A 21,436-nucleotide genomic window follows, 5' to 3' on the forward strand; every position below is an offset into this window, starting at 1 on the left:
CCTCTAGTAGGGACTTTGCCTGAAGGGTTTTATGCCCTATTGCTTCAGGGCTCCTTAAATTTAACACAATTTGTGTAAATATTGAAGCATGATGCTTAGTTTGCCATTTCAGTACATTGTTCATTGGAGCTTGTACTAAATGAAAAAAAGAACAGAAACATAAGAAAAGAACATGCACATGGTCAGGATATAAAAATACATGTAATATAAACTGATTACACAGGAATGGTATGATGTCCTGAATTGCATCGTTTACAGATTATGAGGGGGAAAAGTACACAGAGAGAGAATGAAGCAAAGAGGGAACACAGGAAAGACAATGAAAGCAGAATAAGGGTGGTGAATAGGATGCATAAAGTAATGTGTGATAATGTAGGAATATTGATGTAATGTTTACAGTAGTGCGTATGTTGACAGCTTTTGATAAGATCGTATCATTGGATGTTTGAGAGGATTTAAGGAGGTTTAGTCTTGTCGATATATGTATCTAATTTTTTTTGTAGCTTCTGGAAGATTTGGTGCTGAAGTTGTGGGTGTAGTTATTGTTGTTTGCACGTCTCATGAAGCAGACCCAGGTCCACCACGTCTGACAAGAAGTGGGGTTTGCGGTTTTCCCAGTCAGTCAGGATAGTTTTGACACCTATGGTTAGTAGTAGGTCTAGTAGGCAAAGTTCCCAAGTGTCATGTGTGGAAGGAAGTGAATAGTGTGTGGGCCTAGGGCGACTACTATATGGTTGAGTGTGATGTTGATATAAAAGATTTTGTATCGTTTCGGAAAATGGTTTTTGGAGGATAGTAACAGCAAAACCCTTAGGGGGCCCTAAGATGCGTCACCATGTGGCAAGGGTTGGTTTAATTGACACATGACATAAGAATACCAAAAAGTTCCAGAGGATAAAAAAAAGATATCAAAAGTCCCAGAGCTTGTGTCCAGAGCCCACTAGGTATATAAAGAAACCAATGTTCTGCATGGGAGATTCTGGCCATCAGAAGTAACTCCGTACGGTAATCAATAAACGATATGTGAGGTTTGCATTATTCCTAAATTGTGTTTATTCAATTATTATGATTTCAAGATCTGTATCAAACGATATAGCGCAAAAGCAGCAGAAACGGTGGCAAATTGTGAATAACACAGCACCGTGGAAAGTAAGTGCTAGAAACATCAAATATACCATTTGTAAAGCGCATAGCTACCCGAAGGCTTCCCAGTGCTGAGTAAAGCAAGGCCCATGATGGCAAATCAATACTAGGCATTAATTGTGCCAATAAAAACTATATTCACAGGGAATTATATTCGTGTAACTGTTCATAAATGGATATGGGTAACAGATTTCCACACGTTGCACGCTTTCTAGAGTAAACTCTCTCTTAACCCAGAAATCATATGCACTGGCCTCATTCCCTTAGTTGAGCAATGGTAAACCAGGCATGTGCTTAGACCACACTTTGTCCAATTTTAAGTGCATCAGTTCAACAGTTTTCACCTACCAGACTCCTCTGGCCGATCCCGCTCTAAGCAGTGGGTGGACACTGTCACCTGTAACAAAAAGACCAGAGTAAAGCCCTCCTGTTCTATGGGTTGTAAAAGTAAGTAACATTTTACCAGAGACTCTAAATGCAGCTGTATATTACACATCGGCCTCCTAGTGTTTCCTATTACAGCTTGAGTGTTTCCTATTACAGCAGAAGGATACAGACTCTTTCTACAAGGGCCCTTCCTTGATCCATGCGGTTGCAGGTCAGTTATGGGTTATTTCTTTAGGTACTCAGCTGGCTCTGGATTGGCTATTGTATATGGATTTCAAGGATGCCAGGCAGCAGGCTGCAATCTTATGACCAGGCACAGAATGGGTTACTTTGAAATGTTGTGCCTGATCCCAATTTTACATGGTATTAGTTATGAATCTGGGTGCAGGCTGCAAGGCACAAAGCTCATGGTGTTGAAACCGAGACTAATTTGTCATGCAGTGTCCCACAAAGCAAGTACCCTCTCATCTCAATATGAACCCTAAAAACTTGATCCTATAAATATAGCATCAACATCTGCCACATGGACCTTTGACTGTCCAGATTCCTCTTCATGGGTAATATCCACCAGACTCCCAGTATTCGAATGTGTGGCTTCAGCGGATGCTATGGTGCCCTTGTGGGATTCACAGATGTGAGCGAGGAGTCTGGTATCATGCTAAAGAGAAGGTAAGCCGAACCAAAGTTCTTCCAGGCAATAAAGAGGTATTCGTGGGAGAAATCAGAGCTGCCTACCAACGCAAAATAATTGTGCAAAACACAGCAACGTCACAGGAAGAGGCGATACGGATCAGCAGTATAGCTGAGAAAAGAGGCAGTGTCTTCCTTCTAATTCTGTGCCTAAAAATGTAAATATGTGAAATGTAATTGTGTATTTTAAAGCTAAAAATCCACATTTGATGTACACAATTTTGTATGGGCTCCCAAACCGCCCCCCCCCCCCCCCCCCAATAATGTACATCGCTCGACTACTCCGCAGCGAGGAATGCACTATATAAAATACTAAGACACACATTGATTAATCACAGCTATAGTCCAGTTGAAGGTTACTTGACTATCTCAGGGACTGAGAGATGTAAGCAACTTACCAGGTCCCGGAGCATCCGGCTGGAGGGCTGGGAAGTCATTCTCAAAGAGGTATGTGCTCTCGTACAGGGGATTCACCTTCAGCAAGAAAGAAACAAAAAGGGGTACGATTAGGCATGGGTACATTTACAACACCTAGATTTCACCAACCAGTATTTATGTATTGCTAGAAGCAATGCTAAGGCATCTAAGCATGATGGGTTTGTGGTGTGACAATAAAAAAATTAGTTCCATACCAAACCAGCACTGAAAAAGAGGAAAACAAAAACAAAAATCGATTACTTACTGTATACAAAGCATCTGTATGATAAAAATGTAGAGGGATAATTAGTGTACTTTTAAGATGTAAAATAATCTCTCACACATTGCAATGCAAGCATGCCACAGGAGGCAGAATGATATACTCACCACCCAACAGCAGGAGGGGAGGGAGAAACACTACTCAAGAATTTTGCGCACATATTCTCTGTAATGGAATGACTACAGAGCCAGACAAGGTGCAAGCAATGTCATCCACTCCCCCCCCCCCCCCCCCCAAGATTTTACTATGTTGCAATCCTTTCAAGGCATGGCTAGTTATTGCTTGAGATACATTTGCAACTTTGCTACAGTGAGTACCCCATTTAGAAACTTGACAAACCGAAATATACCTTTTTAGTAGTCTCTGGAATGCGACCAGAGTTTCAAAGACCTCAAACATGCAATCATCCACTCTATGTATATTTTAAGGAACTGGTAATAATAGCTCATGCAGACAGCTAAGCTAAAATGGATGTTGTAGGAAGCTGGCTTTGTGTATACTATACAACAGTAAGGTATTGAGTGCACAGAGTCCAGGGACTCCTCAGAGGCATAGCAGAGGCTGGATTAGGCAAGTACTAACAGCTCTCTTTGTGGTAGTTTGGGTGAGCAGTTAGGCTTATCCAGGGGGTGCATTAAGCATTAGAAACAATTTACATTGCACACGCTGCAACGCCAACTCGGCGATGCAGCGCATGCAATGTAAAGTGTGTTATTTATTTATATACTTATCTCCCTTCGGCCGTATGCCGGAGTTTACTACCCCCTGCCCCTCCCCCGCAGCACACCCTCGGCGAGCCCACCACTGCGTGGGAGTCTGGTGCAGAATCGCAGAGTCACCTGGATCCGGGTTATGTTCTTGGGAGTCTTTCTTGAGCAAATCCAGCGCTCTCGGGAGCCAGACTCTGTAAGGTGAGTGCAGGGCGGGTCCTCCGGGTGGCTGCTAGACACGCCGGTTTCTTTGCTGTAGGCAGGTCGGAGGCAGGTAGGGCTGGGGCGAAAGCAGTAGGTGTCCTCTTTTTCCTGGGTCAGGATGGCTCTTCGGTCCTTCTTTCTTCCTCAAGTTTGAGGAGGCAAGGTTCAGGGTTGCCCCTTAATACTAGATTTAGGGGCATTTAAAGGGGTGTGCAGGTCGGGACCAATGTGTCCCTTCCTTGGGGTGGGGGACACACTCTGTTATGCCACCCTCCACTGGCATTGGGGGCATGAGCCTCTCCCTAATTGGCGGAGTCCCCTCATCTTCAAGATGGAGGGGACTGAGATATATGCTTCACCTCACCTCCCCCACCTGAGGGGTGGGGTTGGCAAAGGTAGGCACACCTCTCTTCCTAGCATGGTTTTCCCGCTGATTCTCCTGCCCAAAGAGGGGACTAGAACTGGTGGGAGCTAGTTACTGGGGGCAGCACAAGGCAGGACCAGCTTCCAGAGTCAGCAGGCCTTAGAAGTTTCTCCTTCGAGGACCCAGCCCATCCTGGGGGAGGAGGCATGACACCTCAGCCCAGGATGGCCTTTGTTTCTGGACCCAGAGAGTAGAGGCCCTCTAGCCAGGGGCCCAGAAACCTGTCCTGTGGTGGCAACTGGTGGGTAGCCATTCAGGAACCACACCTAGGCTGGTCGCTTTTCAGGTGGCATCTCTAAGATACCCTCTGAGTGCATTTTACATTAAATCCCACACTGGCATCAGTGTGGGTTTAATGTGCTGAGAGGTGTGCTACCAGTAAAGCCAGTACTTAATAAAGCGGTTATGGATCTGTGAAGTTCGTAATGACCAACTCCCAGACCATATACTCTTTATGGCTCGACTACACTCACAATGTCTAAAAATGGACTTAGACACTGTAGGGGCACAGGGCTCATGCCACTGTACCCTCACCTGCTAGACGGTAAGTTATCTAGGCGTTAGGCATTGTATTGCAGGGATGAAACACAGGGATGTGTGCCATGTCGACTTTCCACTTTACCTAAACACGCAGCCTGCAGTGTCAGTGTGTGGTTGTTAATGTACAGGGCTCTAAGGGTGACGCAATAGGTGCTGCAGCCCTTAGAGGCCTTCCCTGGTCATAGTGCCATTGGTACCCATGGTAGCTTTTACAAGGTACTTACCTGTGGCCAGATATTTGCAATTGTGGGTATAAAGGTACAGTTTTGGAAAAGAACACAGGCCATGGGAAACTGGCTGGCAGGGACCCAGGGCACATCAAGTCAGGTTGCATCAGATGTCAGGCAAAACGTGTGGGGGGGTAACCATGCAAAAAGGGGCACTTTCCTACAGATGTTGAAAGCTTAAACAGATTTCAAAGCCCCTTAGAGTAACAATTCAGCTACTGTAGTTTAGAATCAGCATACTTCACGAACTAGCGCTGATAATAATTCAAGTGTAACTCACCTTTGACTACAAAGGCGTTTGACCTCTACATCTTGCTGCTTATCATGTCCTGTTTTGTCTGGAGTGCGATTAAATAAAAGAGCACAGATTGAGTAATGGGCAGGTCACTTCCCATTAGCTGAGTTCTGATCTAGTTGAACTTTGGCATTTTAGTTTCTTATCCCTCACAACGGGTTTATTGTACTATAAAAAATATCTTTAAGTATGCAACACAACGGTGCTGTTTGCAAAGGCACTACAGCTTGTACGGATGCATGTACGTGACGGTGCTGAAACCTCGGTGTAAGGCAACACAGCGTTGTACAGGTAATTTGATAAAAACAGAGCACAGAGGTGATCAGGAAGACTAACTGCTGGGTAAGGGAGGTAAAGAGTGGAGTAGCATTGCAGTTTAGGGGGGGGAGGGGGGTTACAGAGTGCCAGAGAGGCCAAGGATGCAGGACACAAAGTGGCAGCGGATCCTGCAGGTCAGGGATTAGAGGCTATCATGCGAATTGTGTAAAAGGGGCAGTGGGGGCAATGTGGGGTCTTTCCATCAAGCACTGCTGATGGGGAGTGATTTATAGTGAAACAGTATGCTTTAATATAAAAATGGCAGGTTGAACGGTAGTGTGTGTTGGGAAGGGTTGGCAGAGAAGGTGGAAACAATCTCTTTTAGTGGGTTGTGCCCCTCAGATTAGAAAAAGCATGCACAAAGTCTCATTTTCTGATGTTACAAAAACATTTCTCTTATGACTACTGTATATTTACATGTATATTGTAGCGTTTAAAATGCTCTGCTGCAAACGATCTGGGTTGCAATGTCTCATAAGACCCTGGGACCAATAAATAACATTGAGCAGTGGGTTTTGGTCCCCCCACTTAATGACAATGAACTCAAAGATTATGGAGGAAAAAAGTAAATCGTGAGGGGGAATAAGTATTGCGGCCTTTACCCTCCTGCCAGAAGCTGGACAACTTTAAATGAAGCAGACAGTACAGTGTCTGTCCGTTATGCTGCACTATGTTGCCTGTCTAAGAATTGTTGGCACCAGGAGTGAGCATGATGGAGGAGAGGATGTACTTTCATTATAATCTGGAGGGAGGAAATTTGTAGTGGTTATTTAGGTTTACAAGAGGAATTGGATTCAAACAGGAAATAAAGCATGATTCCCTTTAAGGTCTCACCTAGGGAGCACTTGCGCCGTCTCTCCGAGACATGCTGTATTTAGGATATGGGCATAAAGCTGCACCCACTTACCGCTCATCTTTTTAATTGGCTCCTGTCCCAGTCCTGTGTAAATGGCGGCTTTTCATTGGTCAATAGGTTTAGTAATCCCTCCTTAGTACCGCCTTGTCTCTTGTTGTAACCGCCCATGAGGACAACCTCCGTTACATGCGTCGTTACTCCTTAGGTTTTAATTAGAGCCTCGAGGCACTATTTTTTTTTAAAAGGCTTCAGGCAAGACACACACTTGGACCTAAACTAGGCTGGCAGTGGTTACTTCGCTCACTAGAACATCTCACATTTATTTGCGACCGTTTATAAATTTCCCTTCATCAGTTCCACAGAGTACAAGCTAATTTCGAAATTAATGTAATAATTATTTTGTCACATTTCAAAGCTACTAATTGTATATAAGGACATAGCTATTTGAATGTACTCGTAACACTGTCTTGCACGCAATGCATTATGGCTAGGGTGGGTTTACCATATCTTCTGCAGGGTGCAGTACCATATGTGACCAAAAGAGGTCAGCAGTGCTGGTGCCTTGCTCAATAGGGAACTCTAGGAGCAGTTTGAGGTCCTGCACAGAGACATGTAGTGCTGGTGCCTTGCTCACTAGTGACCTCTAGGAGCATCTTGCGGTACTGTAGCGAGACATACAATGCTGGTGCCTTGCTCACTAGGGACCTCTAGGAGCAGCTTGCGGTACTGCACGGAGACATACAATGCTGGTTCCTGGCTCACTGCACAAGCATTTGCAATGCACTAGGTCTCGCATTCCTGAAAGTATGAGCTATTGGCAATGCATTATTCGCAACGCCAATACCTCGGCCTATCAGTGATGCGAGACCTACAGCATGGCAAATGCTTGTTGTCCCTATTGCCACAGGACTTGGAGCTAAAAAAAAGTCTGGACTGGTGCACTGCTCACACTTGAAACAGGGGAATTTAGACTTTAATTCAAAGTGGTCTACAGTAGCATCTAAAGATTTTGTTTTTCAGTAAATACCAATATTTTTATTGGTGATTAACGAAGAATGTATAGCCCTCTAACAAGAAAGTTGAATAGTACAACTGAACGTTTACAGGTGAGGCAGTAACACAAAGGTATTGCAGTGCTATATAATGATTTGAGTAGAGGGACTCCGATAAGGTAAAAAAACAATGTAGCATGGTATTACAATTAGATTCACTATTTACAGCATATAAATAGTAACACTGCGGTGAGAGGCAATTTGGTTAACTGGTATAGTCTTTCCAAGTTAAGCAGATTACATTGAAGGAAGCCTTTGACCACCATGAGGGAGGATATTTCCACGAGTTGGTAATGGGGAGCGCCACAAAGGAGAGGACCACGCAGTCCGAATGATCCGACGCATGAGGAGGGTCCAGATAAATTAAGGAGGCCATGACTGGCAGAGTGTATGGAGTGGGTTAGGTGCAGGGCCAGCTGGGATAGAGGAGAAGGGGCTTACAAACTGCATTTTAGAGATACCATACTGCACTGCTGTAAGAACATACATGAGCATTCTAAAACCAATAGTATATATATTATTATTCCCAAAAGCCAAGTAATAACGCTCTCTCAGGGCATTCCAGATGCAAAGTTTTTAATACCGGTTACACGTTTCGGGGAACGCAGTACGCAGTGTGTGTGTGTGTATATTCCATCTTCTCTCTCTTCTCTCTCTCCTGTCACTCTCTCCTGTCACTATTAGCATCAGCCCATGGACGCCTGGACTGCAAAGTGCCTCCACTAGCAAACAGCATTAAACCTTAGCGCGTCTTGTTGTATTACCTCTCCATTGGCTCTCTTTGCTCCAGGGCAGAGCGGGTTCGAAGGATCATTGCGCGGAACATGCTCTTGGGGTGGTTTCTCAAGCTGCCCTTGCCATGGCCTTTTCATTCGGTGCGCAGACACCAGCACCCATTCGTCCCGCAGGGGATTGTAACGCACATGCTGGTGCTCTAGAAATTGAGGGAAAGGAGAAAAAAATAAAAAATTAAAAAAGGTGTCACCACATTGATCCGCTAATACTTAGGAAGTAACATTATATATAGAAGTAAGTACATCTTTATTCGGTTTTGAAAGATAAAACCATAACAGCACATAACATCACATATACATACAGCAAATAAAAATATATGTACATGATGACTGATAAATAGTAAAATTATTAATCAATAAACAATCACAACAGACTTGATGAAACAAGGTCATAGAATTACTTTGCTGTGATTAGAAGTACAAAATGGGCTGAAAATAGAGGGCATTCAGCCAACACTATTCAAAGTGCAAGGTACAGTTCAAAAATTGGAAAATCATTAAATATATATTCTTGCTTGGGTGGAGGCAGCGGCGTAGCGCGGGTTGCCAGCGCCCGGAACAAGGAAGTTTTCTTTTGACATTTTGTGCCCCTAAGAATGCCCCCGAGTCCCTAAGAATTTCAGGCCTGGGGTAACCGCCAATGTGGCCTTGCCCACGCTACGCCACTGAGTGTTGGGTAATTAATTATTTTGGATTCTGGGGAGTAATCGAGCATACAGCACCACGAAGCAAACGGTGTCTCAGCACAACGCATAGGGACTCTTCACAGTGCTTAATACATGGGCAACATTTGGTTCAGACATCAAGACTCGAAGCTTAGGATGGGCAAGGCGTTTCATTCGCAACTACTGAAGTATGTGGAAGCAGCGAGAAGAAGAGAAATAGACTTTCAAAAAGTCTCAGTGCCACACTGGGCAGTAAAACTGAGGGACAGCCACGAAAGAGGCCATAGAATGAGTAGAGACCTGTGGGTAAATGTACCTTCCTACACATAAGAACAGCTACTGTCTTCCCTAACCCAGGCTCTTAAGACATTGCTGTGTGGACTCTTTTAACCAAATGCTTACGCTTGCATGAAGAGAGATTTAATAACATTGGCAGGCACGGTTCCCGTGAGGAATTATAATAAATTAAAAAAAAAAGAAAAATAAGAAAATGCAAAACAAGCCTGCCCAAAGAAAAACTAAATGCTCTTCCTGGAGGTAAGACAATGGTATTAATCAGTTGAATCTATGTCCGTTATCTGATATCAAAACATAGTTTGACTTATTCTGAACTATTTTGTGGCCTAAACACTGAGCCGCATTACTACAGCTAGTAGAACACATGAACTATACTACAGGACAAGATTTATCCCTTACTCTGCATGTATTATTATTTCTCACAGATTATGTTCTTATATTATTTTTTGGGGGTTGTTGTCCATCTTAGACCTGAAGTGTTCTACTTTGCAAATTGTCCTATACCAGGTCCCGTCCTTAAAGAAGTTGCTATTTTTATACATGTCGCCTTAAACATTGTAAAGCACTCTGGTACCCACAAGGGTCATGTCAGCGCTATATAAAAAAACTTTATAAATAAATACAAGTAATTTGGGAAACTAATTTGACAGTTGTGGCAAACCAAAATGAACACAGTGAATAAGTGTAATAAATTAGGTCATTGATGTAGGGGGAGAAAGCTCTACTTAAGCAACAACTACAATCCTGGTTAGGGTGAACAAGTCATTAAAGTAGCCTGTGCTTAACCCTCTGGTAGCTTGGCACAAAAACAGTCAGGCTTAACTGAGAGGCTTTGTGTAAAGTATTTATGCAGCACACAAATAGTGAAAAAGTGAAGTAGAATTGGAGGCATGCTATTTTAAATTTTGAGGTATCTATAGCACCTAAAAAAGCAAAACTCCAACTCACAGTCATCTGTCCTTGCTAGACCGGGGATAAGACACAAGTTGAGGCTGGCCGTGACCGTGCCGGATAGACGGACCAGGTTAATCCCGCTGAAAATGTTTGCTTTTCAAAGTCCGGCACTAAGAGTCAACAACTACATGATTTCTCCTTTAAAGAAGTGCACTCTGATGCCAGCCTAGGGTCCAGAACGAGAGGGAGAGGGGTCACCTCTTGGGGATTAGGAACTCACTCTAGCAGAGGTCCAGTTGCAGCAGGTCAGTTGGGCAGTTGCAGGGAGGCTTAGGTTTGGCAAAAGATTAATTTTGCAAGGTCGAATTGCCAGTTTAAAACTGCACTATAGTCTGCAGTGGCAGACCCGAAATATGTTTTAGAGGGCTATGTAAGTACGTGGCACAAGCACTGCTACAGGCCCAAAAGTACCATTGAATTTACAGGCCCTAGGTAAATGTAGTACCATGTACTAAGGACTTAAATTAAATATGCCAGTTTGGTGTATGCCAACTGTACCATGTTTTAAGGAGAGAGCACAAGCACTTTAGCATGGATAAGCAGTGGTAAAGTGTACAAAGTCATAATGCCAACAATAAAATTAAGAAAACATAAGGGGTAAACGAAAAAGGTTTGAAGCAAGCCCACACCAAGTAGGACATGTCAAACAATAACGCAGTTAAGAAAAGCAATTTTGTGTGAGATTTGGGTCCGTGTTGAGGATGGTTGCACTGATGGGGGCCGTGCGCCCGAGTGCTACTGTTCATCGCCCTTGTATGGCATGTGGAGGCCACAGTGAAGATAGAGGACAGTTGCACTAATCGAGCCGCCCGCCTGAGTGCTGCTGTTTGCAAAACCTGTATGCCAGGTGGGGGCTGTAGAGAAGATTAAGGGCCATCGCCCTGGTGCATGTCGGTGACCAAAAGCGGGCTGTCACCCAGTGCAGTGTTTCGACCGGCAGGGGCAATCACTCAGAGTGCACTGGTCATGGCCCCCTGTATGCAAGGTAGGGGCTGTGGGTTTTGGTGAAGAGAGAGAGGGCAGTCACCCTGGAAGAGCTTAGGACCATGCAGCATAGCGAGTTACAACCTGTGGGAGCAGAGCATCGATTCAATCTCGCGAAGCCAGAAACATCCAATACCTGCAGTCGAATTCAGGAAGACGAATCCTATGATCTGAAGTGCTTCATGAGCGCCTGCCACCTCAGCCGCAGCATCCTAGCTTCTGCCCTCTGCATGGCCACTGACATGCACTCGGGTCTGCCAAACCATAGCAGGCGCGGGCAAGACTGGTCCCAACTGCTCTGGCTGCTAACATCAATGTTGCAGATTTTCTGCAAGAGAAAGTTTGGGCATAGCTGACTTCTCCTCACTCTACCACTGGGGTTACCCCATTCGAAGCACTCAGACGGAGGGAAGCCAGATCTAAACTCGTGCCTAATTGGTTCGTAAAATGTTCTGCTGGATTAGATTTGGCGGAGAGGAGAAATACGAAAGGGGATGTTCAACTAATAAGGGACAGGGTGGCAGCCAAAGAGTTAGTGCATAAATTATTGCATGATAGTAAGCACAAGGTCAAAGACACTCATTTTGCTATCAATGATTGGGTGCTTAGTAAAAAAACGTTGAGAGTCAGAAAAGGAGAGTTCAAATGTTCCCTTCCTGTACGTATTGTAAGAGTCAGCAAACCTGTTTTACTTAAAGGCAAAAGGTGATGGAAGGACAATGCGGTTTGCTTAAAGAAACAGCAACTTGACATTTTTAGGCGTGCCTATCCTGACCCGGAAGGAGTTGAAGACTCTACTCGGAGTTATGATCTTGAGACTGTGCCTGAGCAAACAACCCAAACACCGAGTGCTGTTGGTGGTGCTGGTGGAAGCGGTGCTGTGGTCACTTCTCAAAACAATGGTATTTGCACTGAACTTCCTACCGCGCAAAATGAGGAGGGCCAGAAGGACTTGGTTTCTCGCAGCCAGCGTTCTATCAAATTGCCCTCGAACTTTCGTGACTATATTCTCACGTAATCGATTCTGTATAAAGGAGCGGGGTGATGTGGTATTATGGCATTCTCGTGTCACTGCTCGTGCATGGTATTATGGCATTCTCCCGTCACAGCTCGTGCATGGTATTATGGCATTCTCCCGTCACTGCTCGTGCATGGTATTATGGCATTCTCGTGTCACTGCTAGTGCATGGTATTATGGCATTCTCGGGTCACTGCGAGTGCATGGTATTATGGCATTCTCCGGTCATTATGGCATTCTCCGGTCACTACTCGTGCATGGTATTATGGCATTCTAATGTCACCGCTCGTGCATGGTATTATGGTATATTCTCCTGTCACTGCTCGTGCATGATATTATGGCATTCTCGGGTCACTGCTCGTGCATGATATTATGGCATTCTCGGGTCACTGCTCGTGCATGATATTATGGCATTCTCGAGTCACTGCGCGTGCATGGTATTATGGCGTTCTCATGTCACTGCTCGTGCATGATATTATGGCATTCTCGGGTCACTGCTCGTGCATGATATTATGGCATTCTCGGGTCACTGCTCGTGCATGATATTATGGCATTCTCGGGTCACTGCTCGTGCATGATATTATGGCATTCTCGAGTCACTGCGCGTGCATGGGGCTCTGCTTTCTCCCGAGGACTTGCCTGGGTTTGTTGCTGCTTACCGCTGCTGTTCCTATCTGACGCCTGACACCTTCTGCAACAGGAAGCTCCGTCCCCCGCCGCCGCTTCCACCATCTGCGGCCGCGGAGTGGGGACGGGACTACATCCCCCATAACCCTTTGCGCCAGGGGAGCCGCCCACGCTGTTTTTGCGCCAGGAGGCGCACTAAATACCACCGTGACCTCGGCAGAGCGGGCTCTGCTTTCTCCCGAGGACTTGCCTGGGTTTGTTGCTGCTTACCGCTGCTGTTCCTATCTGACGCCTGACACCTTCTGCAACAGGAAGCTCCGTCCCCCGCCGCCGCTTCCACCATCTGCGGCCGCGGAGTGGGGACGGGACTACATCCCCCATAACCCTTTGCGCCAGGGGAGCCGCCCACGCTGTTTTCGCGCCAGGAGGCGCACTAAATACCACCGTGACCCCCGCGTCGCGGGACGCGCGCGGGCGGCGCCGGGCTAAGCCCGGGACAAGGGCGGGACCGTCTGTGGCCGTCCGGGGCCGGAAGAGGCCGGGCTGGGCCACCGCTCTATTAGCTACTACCATAGAAGGTAATTAGTGTGACTGTGTACAATTGGTAATCAAAATGGTGAAAGGAAAAAGAACCAGAGCAAAAACACCTGCTGGTGCTACACTAGACTCATTCTTGGTTAGGGCAACGACTCTGCTGGCACATGAAATAGAGTTGACCGAAAGGAGATTGTCCTTGGAACCTGGATGTCCCTCACTGAGATGCCAGGGTTCGCCCGCTCATTCAAACTCCCAAATTAGTAATCAAGCCTCCCCAGGTATTCCACGAGATTTAGTTGGCATTGAAGATCCTATTCCACATCCGACCCCAAGCGTTGGAGACGGTAATTCAACAACTGACATTCATCCAAGTCCACCGATCTCCATTGAGTCTTTAATTTCACCGCCCAAGCTAAGAGAGACCAGAACCAGGAATACGTTGCCCGTCCATAACCCTAGGGTCCTTAAAGTGACTTGTGCAACGAAAAAGAATGTTCTGCAAAAAAAAACTACCAAAAAGCTTCATCAGCCTAAAGCAACCCTTTCAACATCAAATTTACCTGTCCCTTATGTCATCGACCAAACCCCAATTTGGGACGATTTACTTAAGAAATTAGACTCTATCATAGACCCGATAATCGACAAATTGGCAAGCATCGAAGTAAGGATCTCTAAGTTGGAGTCACGATTTGATAATTTTCCAGTAACAGCTCAGAATAATGCTATCCTTGATGGTCCCTTATATGGGCCTCAGCCAACTTCAACGGAAAATACTCCCATGCCAGAGTCTCAAGCCGCCCAACCTCCGATCATAACAGCCCTATCCGTAGTGCAACCAGAAATCACTAGGAGCTTACAACATCCCAATGCCCCCCAAAATAGAACTGAAGGGCCCTGTGCACTACCCCAGCCGGAAACATCTAAAGTTATACTCACTACGATAAATACAAAACAAGTACAACCAATATTCCACTTATCTCCTTTAGCGGCTCCTTTGGCGTTGGTCCTGGCACAGGTACCCCCGTTATTACCTAATCAAAGCGAGACTACTATCCATTTAATGGACAAATGTGCACACTGGATATCGTCCAATCTTAGTGCCCCTGAATGGGTATGTCAATCACTTGTAAGAAAGATCATCATGGCGAGAAGAGTTGACTGGGTGGGCTCTCAGGAGAAGAAGCTAAAAGGGGACTGTGTTATTGTGCACTTTTCGAGCACTAATGTTTTGCCTGTACTTCTTAGAAACTTTTTCCCCCCTCAAAGGAGATCGTTTGAAATAGTGCCTCTAACATATCATTACTTCTACAATAAACGTCAATTTAAAATTCCAAGCTTGACCAGGGTAAAAAGCTCTACGGTACAGTCTAGTGCCCCCACCATTGTCAGTTCACCCTGTGTTAATACAGTATCACTGACCAATAGATTCGAAGCACTTTCCAATCTGGAAGAATGTGATTGACTCGGGAACAATTCTTTACCTTTTTCACAAATCCCAAACAAACACATGAAAGTACATGCTAATGCTATTGAACCTTGTTTTAACCTATATACTCCAACCCATTTGTCTACTTATTGTGTATTGCCTAGTTTTAATGAACCAGACGTAAGCGAAGAAGCCAGTAACCCAGCTAATGTGGAGACTCCTTGTATCAAACGCCAACCAACCATAGCCTCCCCCTCAGATCTTAAAATCAGGATCCTATCATGGAACATCGCTGGTATAAATTCAAAGATAGACAACCCAGAGTGGTCTAAGTTTATATCAGAATATGATGTTGTATTATTGCAGGAGACCTGGTCGCTTGTGCCTACACAGTTCTCCGGGTTTTCGGCACATACCGTAGTAGCGACCAAGGGGAAGAGGGGTAGGCCTTACGGGGGCCTCTCCATATGGGTCGCAACTCATTTAGACTGCACTATTTCTGAACTAGATCTGTTCTCAGTAGATCTTCAAGGTCTGGCTCTTTTATTCAAACCCAATTTTAAACTAATTCTTATTAACGTTTACTCACGTCCATCTAGCCTATCCCAAGATTCTCCGATTTTTGACTTATTATCTACTAGCATACCAGACCTACCTAATCATGATAGACTAATAATTGCGGGTGATTTTAACTGTCAATACGAACCGCTAGTTGACCTCCCATATATATTAGAAAACGAGGAAGATAATTGTAATCTAATACCAGATCCCCAAATCCAGAAGGTAAAGGCTTGGACCCCATTAGTTATGCAAATTAATGCATTTGTCCTTACGCATTCATTGAGGGCCTGTAATGGTCGTTTAAAATCTGACCAGCCAGGGAAACCTACCTTCAAAAGGGACAATTATTCCTCCCTAATAGATTATATTCTGGTGGAGGTATCTTCTTGGAATAGTATTGTAGACTTTACCGTCATTTCTAGATTTGACAGTGACCACGATGCGTTGTTGCTTGAGATATCAATTCCTGTCTCTCAAGCATCTTCTACCATTGGCCCTATGCCCGACCGGAATCTTTCTCTGGTCAATAATAAAAGAAGAATTAGGTGGGATGCAGTAAAACGCACCCCGGACAAAATTTTAGAACTTTATGGGCTGATTCTCCCAGCGCTTCTAGAAACGGAAAGGTTATTTACCCCACTTCCAAGTGACTGGGATTTACAAGCGATAGAATCAACGTACCTGCATCTTACCTTGGCTCTTAAAATATTCTTTAATCCCCCATCAACTAAGCCCAGGCAAAATCACTTTTTTAATACCTGGTATACTAAAGAATGTAGGCAGGCAAAATCTGCTCTTATTAATGCAATAAAAACAAAAAATAAGGCTGTATTGAAGCCTTCCAGGAAGTTTTATTACGAGACTATTAAAAATGCAAAACAATCATGGGAGTTTGAGAAATGGGAGGCCCTCAAAATTGCCCTTTCTAATAAGGACATGAGGGGATTTTGGAAAATTATTGCCAATTCGGGCAACAAGGACGAACGATCCCCAATCCTACCGAATATCGCAGCATCTGCCTGGGAAGCCCATTTTAAGTCATTGTACTCAACTGGAGATGATCTGATTCTTACGGAGGGTCCTCTTCAGTTAGCACAATTTGACTCTTTAAATGAAATAACGGCCCAAGAAGTTGAGGGTGCTATCAAAACCCTCTCTACATCTAAAGCACCTGGCCTAGATAAAATCCCCGGGGACCTATATAAAGAAGAACCCTTGATCTGGGTCCCTTATCTATGGACCTTATTTAACGCCATCATGAAAGGTATGAACGTCCCAGATACATGGCTAGGAGCTGAAATATTCCCCATTTTTAAAAAAGGATCACCGTTGCTTCCTGCAAATTACAGGCCAATCAGCCTAATAGATGTAGCACAAAAGCTGTTTGCTAGAATTTTACTTAATCGTCTGCATTCCTGGATGGAAGAGATGAATATCTTGAGCGATTTACAGGCAGGATTTAGGAAAAGGGTGTCAACTGTTGACCAGCTCTTACGGCTGCAATTATTATTCTGGAAGACAGTATCAATGGAGGGTGGCAGCCTCTATCTGATATTTGTCGACCTGAAAGCAGCTTTTGATATGGTCCCAAGGGATAAGCTCTGGGCGGTACTGCACAAGCTGGGAGTCCCCTTGGACCTATTAGCTATGATCATTAGACTGCACACTGGCAACTATGCGCAGGTCCGATATGGTAAGGCAGGCCAATTAACCGCGCGCTTTCCAGTCAATAGAGGAGTCAGGCAGGGATGCGTGCTAGCCCCTACCCTGTTCTGTCTTTATGTTAACGCTTTGGTTAATCATATTAATAAAACGGACCGTGGTGACTCCCCTAGACTTAATGGTAGAAAGGTTCCAGTCATGCTATTTGCAGATGACACCCTTCTTCTATCTAAATCCCCGATGGGCGTTCAACGTGTTTTAGACAGTTTTTTAGCTTTTTGCATTGACCATGGGCTCGAAATAAACATTTCGAAAACTAAATACATGGTTTTTAACCCAGCTAACACAACCCGGCCTAATCCCACACTCAATGGAACAACTCTAGAAAGGGTCTCACTATTTGATTACCTAGGGATCACACTTTCTGAGTCCTTTTCCTGGGCTCCCCAACTAGACAAAGCAGCTATGCGGCTTGCCCAACTATCTGGCGCGATATTAAGAATGGCTAAATATACCACACACAGGGCCCCTGGCCCCGCAGCAGAAATCTACAAAGTACAAGTAAGAAATGCAGCTCTATATGGGGCAGAGTTGTGGGGCCATTCTCAGCTGAAAGGTCTTTCTCTATTAGAGAACAAGTTTATTAGACTTTTATTGGGCCTACCGCAAAGCACCCCTCTAGTACCGCTACGCCTTGACCTGGCAATACGACCAATAGATGAAGAAGCTGGCCTACGTCCTTTAACATACTGGCGAAGACTTTGGCTCACAGATGAGCTAGGGTCCTATTGTCGTGATCTAAGTTCAATAATTGCAGTTAGCACTTCAAAGAAGTTTCCCTGGCTTGTCTATATTAAGGAGATGTGCTATAGGATTGGTTTGCCTGAACTCTGGACTAGCCCTGGGGTATTCTGTTTGACGCTCTCTCGTGCCAAACTGGTACAGGTATATAGGCAGCATAAGCTAAGTACATTACAACAAAACACAACTCTTGGCAGTCTTTCGAGGCAGTTTTTGGTAAATAAAGACCAGTATATCTTTGAATCATTCCTGAATGAAGTGCACCCATTTCTGGCAAGGAAACTATATACCCAATTTAGGATGGGCACCTTACCTCTTAGGGACTTTACTAAGAACTGGGCCAAACAAAGAGAAAACATTTGCCCAGCCTGCGGAAGGTCGCCTGAGACAATAATCCATGTACTGTTTCTTTGCGTTGCATATAGAGCCCCCAGGAAGTATTGGCTCATTCCTCTATGTAGGAACTTAGGATTTACAAGATGTACCGAAGCCTATCGCATCTTAGCCACTGACACAAGTACTGTTGTAGTGTTTGCTGTTTCACGTTTTTTACATGCAATGTGGATTAAGCGTCTTAAGTACTAAAACTATTGTATGCTGCTATGTATATTTTCCATGGTCTATTTTTAAATCAATTTTTTTAATGCCTTTTATTATGCTCAAGTTTGCTTTTTATATGTATTTTATGCAACTTTTATGATCTTTTGATCGAAATAAAGTGTACAAATGGAATGGTATTATGGCGTTCTCATGTCACTGCTCGTGCATGATATTATGGCATTCTCGGGTCACTGCTCGTGCATGATATTATGGCATTCTCCCGTCACTGCTCGTGCATGGTATTATGGCATTCTCCTGTCACTGCTCGTGCATGATATTATGGCATTCTCGAGTCACTGCGCGTGCATGGTATTATGGCATTCTCGGGTCACTGCTCGTGCATGATATTATGGCATTCTCGGGTCACTGCTCGTGCATGATATTATGGCATTCTCCTGTCACTGCTCGTGCATGATATTATGGCATTCTCGGGTCACTGCTCGTGCATGATATTATGGCATTCTCGGGTCACTGCTCGTGCATGATATTATGGCATTCTCCTGTCACTGCTCGTGCATGATATTATGGCATTCTCGGGTCACTGCTCGTGCATGGTATTATGGCATTCTCGTGTCACTGCTCGTGCACGGTATTATGGCATTCCTGCGCGTGCATGGTATTGTGGCATTCCTGCGCGTGCATGGTATTGTGGCATTCCTGCGCGTGCATGGTATTATGGCATTCCTGCGCGTGCATGGTATTATGGCATTCTCGAGTAACTGCTCGTGCATGGTATTATGGCATTCTCCTGTCACTGCTCGTGCACGGTATTATGGCATTCTCCTGTCTTTTCGTGTTTGGTGTTATGGCATTCCTGTGCGTGCATGGTATTATGGCATTCCTGCGCGTGCATGGGATTATGGTATTCTCGGGTCACTGCTCGTGCATGGTATTATGGCATTCTCGGGTCACTGCTCGTGCATGATATTATGGCATTCTCGGGTCACTGCTCGTGCATGATATTATGGCATTCTCCCGTCACTGCTCGTGCATGGTATTATGGCATTCTAATGTCACTGCTCGTGCATGGTATTATGGTATATTCTCCTGTCACTGCACGTGCATGGTATTATGGCATTCTCCCGTCACTGCTCGTGCATGATATTATGGCATTCTACTGTCACTGCTCGTGCATGGTATTATGGCATTCTACTGTCACTGCTCGTGCATGGTATTAGGACATTCTCACGTCACTGCACGTGCATGGTATTAGGACATTCTCACGTCACTGCACGTGCATGGTATTAGGACATTCTCACGTCACTGCTCGTGCATGGGTAATATGGCGTTCTCGTGTAACTGCTCGTGCATGGTAATATGGCATTCTCGGGTCACTGCTTGTGCACGGTAATATGGCATTCCTGCACGTGCATGGTATTATGGCATTCCTGCGCGTGCATGGTATTATGGCATTCCTGCGCGTGCATGGTATTATGGCATTCCTGCGCGTGCATGGTATTATGACATTCCTGCGCGTGCATGGTATTATGGCATTCCTGCGTGTGCATGGTATTATGGCATTCCTGCGTGTGCATGGTATTATGGCATTCCTGTGCGTGCATGGTATTATGGCATTCCTGCGCGTGCATGGTATTATGGCATTCCTGCGCGTGCATGGTATTATGGCATTCCTGCGCGTGCATGGTATTATGGCATTCCTGCGCGTGCATGGTATTATGGCATTCCTGCGCGTGCATGGTATTATGGCATTCCTGCGCGTGCATGGTATTATGACATTCCTGCGCGTGCATGGTATTATGACATTCCTGCGTGTGCATGGTATTATGGCATTCCTGCACGTGCATGGTAATATGGCATTCCTGCACGTGCATGGTATTATGGCATTCCTGCGCGTGCATGGTATTATGGCATTCCTGCGCGTGCATGGTATTATGGCATTCCTGCGCGTGCATGGTATTATGGCATTCCTGCGCGTGCATGGTATTATGGCATTCCTGCGTGTGCATGGTATTATGGCATTCCTGTGCGTGCATGGTATTATGGTACTCTCGGGTCACTGCTCGTGCATGGTATTATGGCATTCCTGCGCGTGTATGGTTTTATGGCATTTTCGGGTCACTGCTCGTGCATGGTATTATGGCATTCTCCCGTCACTGCTCGTGCATGGTATTCGGGCATTCTCGTGTCATTGCTCGTGCATGGTATTAGGGCATTCTCGTGGCATTGCTCGTGCAGTGATTATGTTTAAGTTATATTCTATGTTCCACACTGTTGTGTGGCTCTTGGTTGCGCGTGCCCATCCGGTTCTAGAGCCTCTGGTCAGTCTGTTGCCTGCCGATCTAGACTGGATGGGAGCTCGCCATCGTGGGTCTCAAAAAGGATAAACAACTAAAGAAAGTGTGCCTTTTGCTGTGTCCGGATTCTTCACTCTATTACCCCAGTAAACAAAAGATGAAGTCATGTTACAACTAAATACATACAAAGTCCTATTTTGTATCAAGTCCAAGCCTTTGCAAAGTTATAAAACAACAACAAATCGCATGTATTGGTCTCTTGGAAAGGTGGCAGCCCCACATACAGCATTTTACAAAACCCCCTCATAAAATAAAATAAGTAACGAGTCACTGTGATCCAAGAGGTTTAGATATCGGTGGACACAAAGCGGATGGGGGTGAATAGAGTGGTTTATTTTTAATCCAGGTACTTTTCATGGAGATTATACAAAATTGTACACAATGTAATTGGCCAGTTTCTCGCCTAAAAATGTCATATGAAGGCACGCCTCATGTAAAAACGTCAGGTAACATACTAGCAGGAGTCTGGAACCAGCAGATAACATCTCTGAGCCAGTTTTCCTAGGAGACATTCTCTCTTCAAACTATCCTCACCTTACCAAAAAATGTGCTAATTTTGCCTAAATTTACACAAATTCAGCGAGACTTCACCCAGGTAATACAAATTTCACCCGAGACCAGGCACACTGCCCGTAGTTTTATTTTCAGCTGT

General features: G+C 45.0%; 1 protein-coding gene across 2 annotated transcripts in view; it reads right to left on the bottom strand.

Moving 5' to 3' along the window:
• Positions 1-21,436, bottom strand: part of GALT (galactose-1-phosphate uridylyltransferase) — a 196,012-nt gene that overhangs the window by 142,626 nt on the left and 31,950 nt on the right. For both annotated transcript variants that reach the window (XM_085628382.1, XM_085628391.1), the window contains exons 2-4: positions 8,308-8,477; positions 2,619-2,694; positions 1,492-1,540 (exon numbers count right to left, since the gene is read on the bottom strand). In XM_085628382.1, the coding sequence (XP_085484508.1) occupies positions 1,492-1,540; positions 2,619-2,694; positions 8,308-8,477 (295 nt within the window). The remainder of the gene's footprint in view (positions 1-1,491; positions 1,541-2,618; positions 2,695-8,307; positions 8,478-21,436) is intronic.

The sequence above is a fragment of the Triturus cristatus genome, chromosome 2_1, assembly GCF_964204655.1.
Source record: "Triturus cristatus chromosome 2_1, aTriCri1.1, whole genome shotgun sequence".
NCBI classification, from domain to species: domain Eukaryota; kingdom Metazoa; phylum Chordata; class Amphibia; order Caudata; family Salamandridae; genus Triturus; species Triturus cristatus.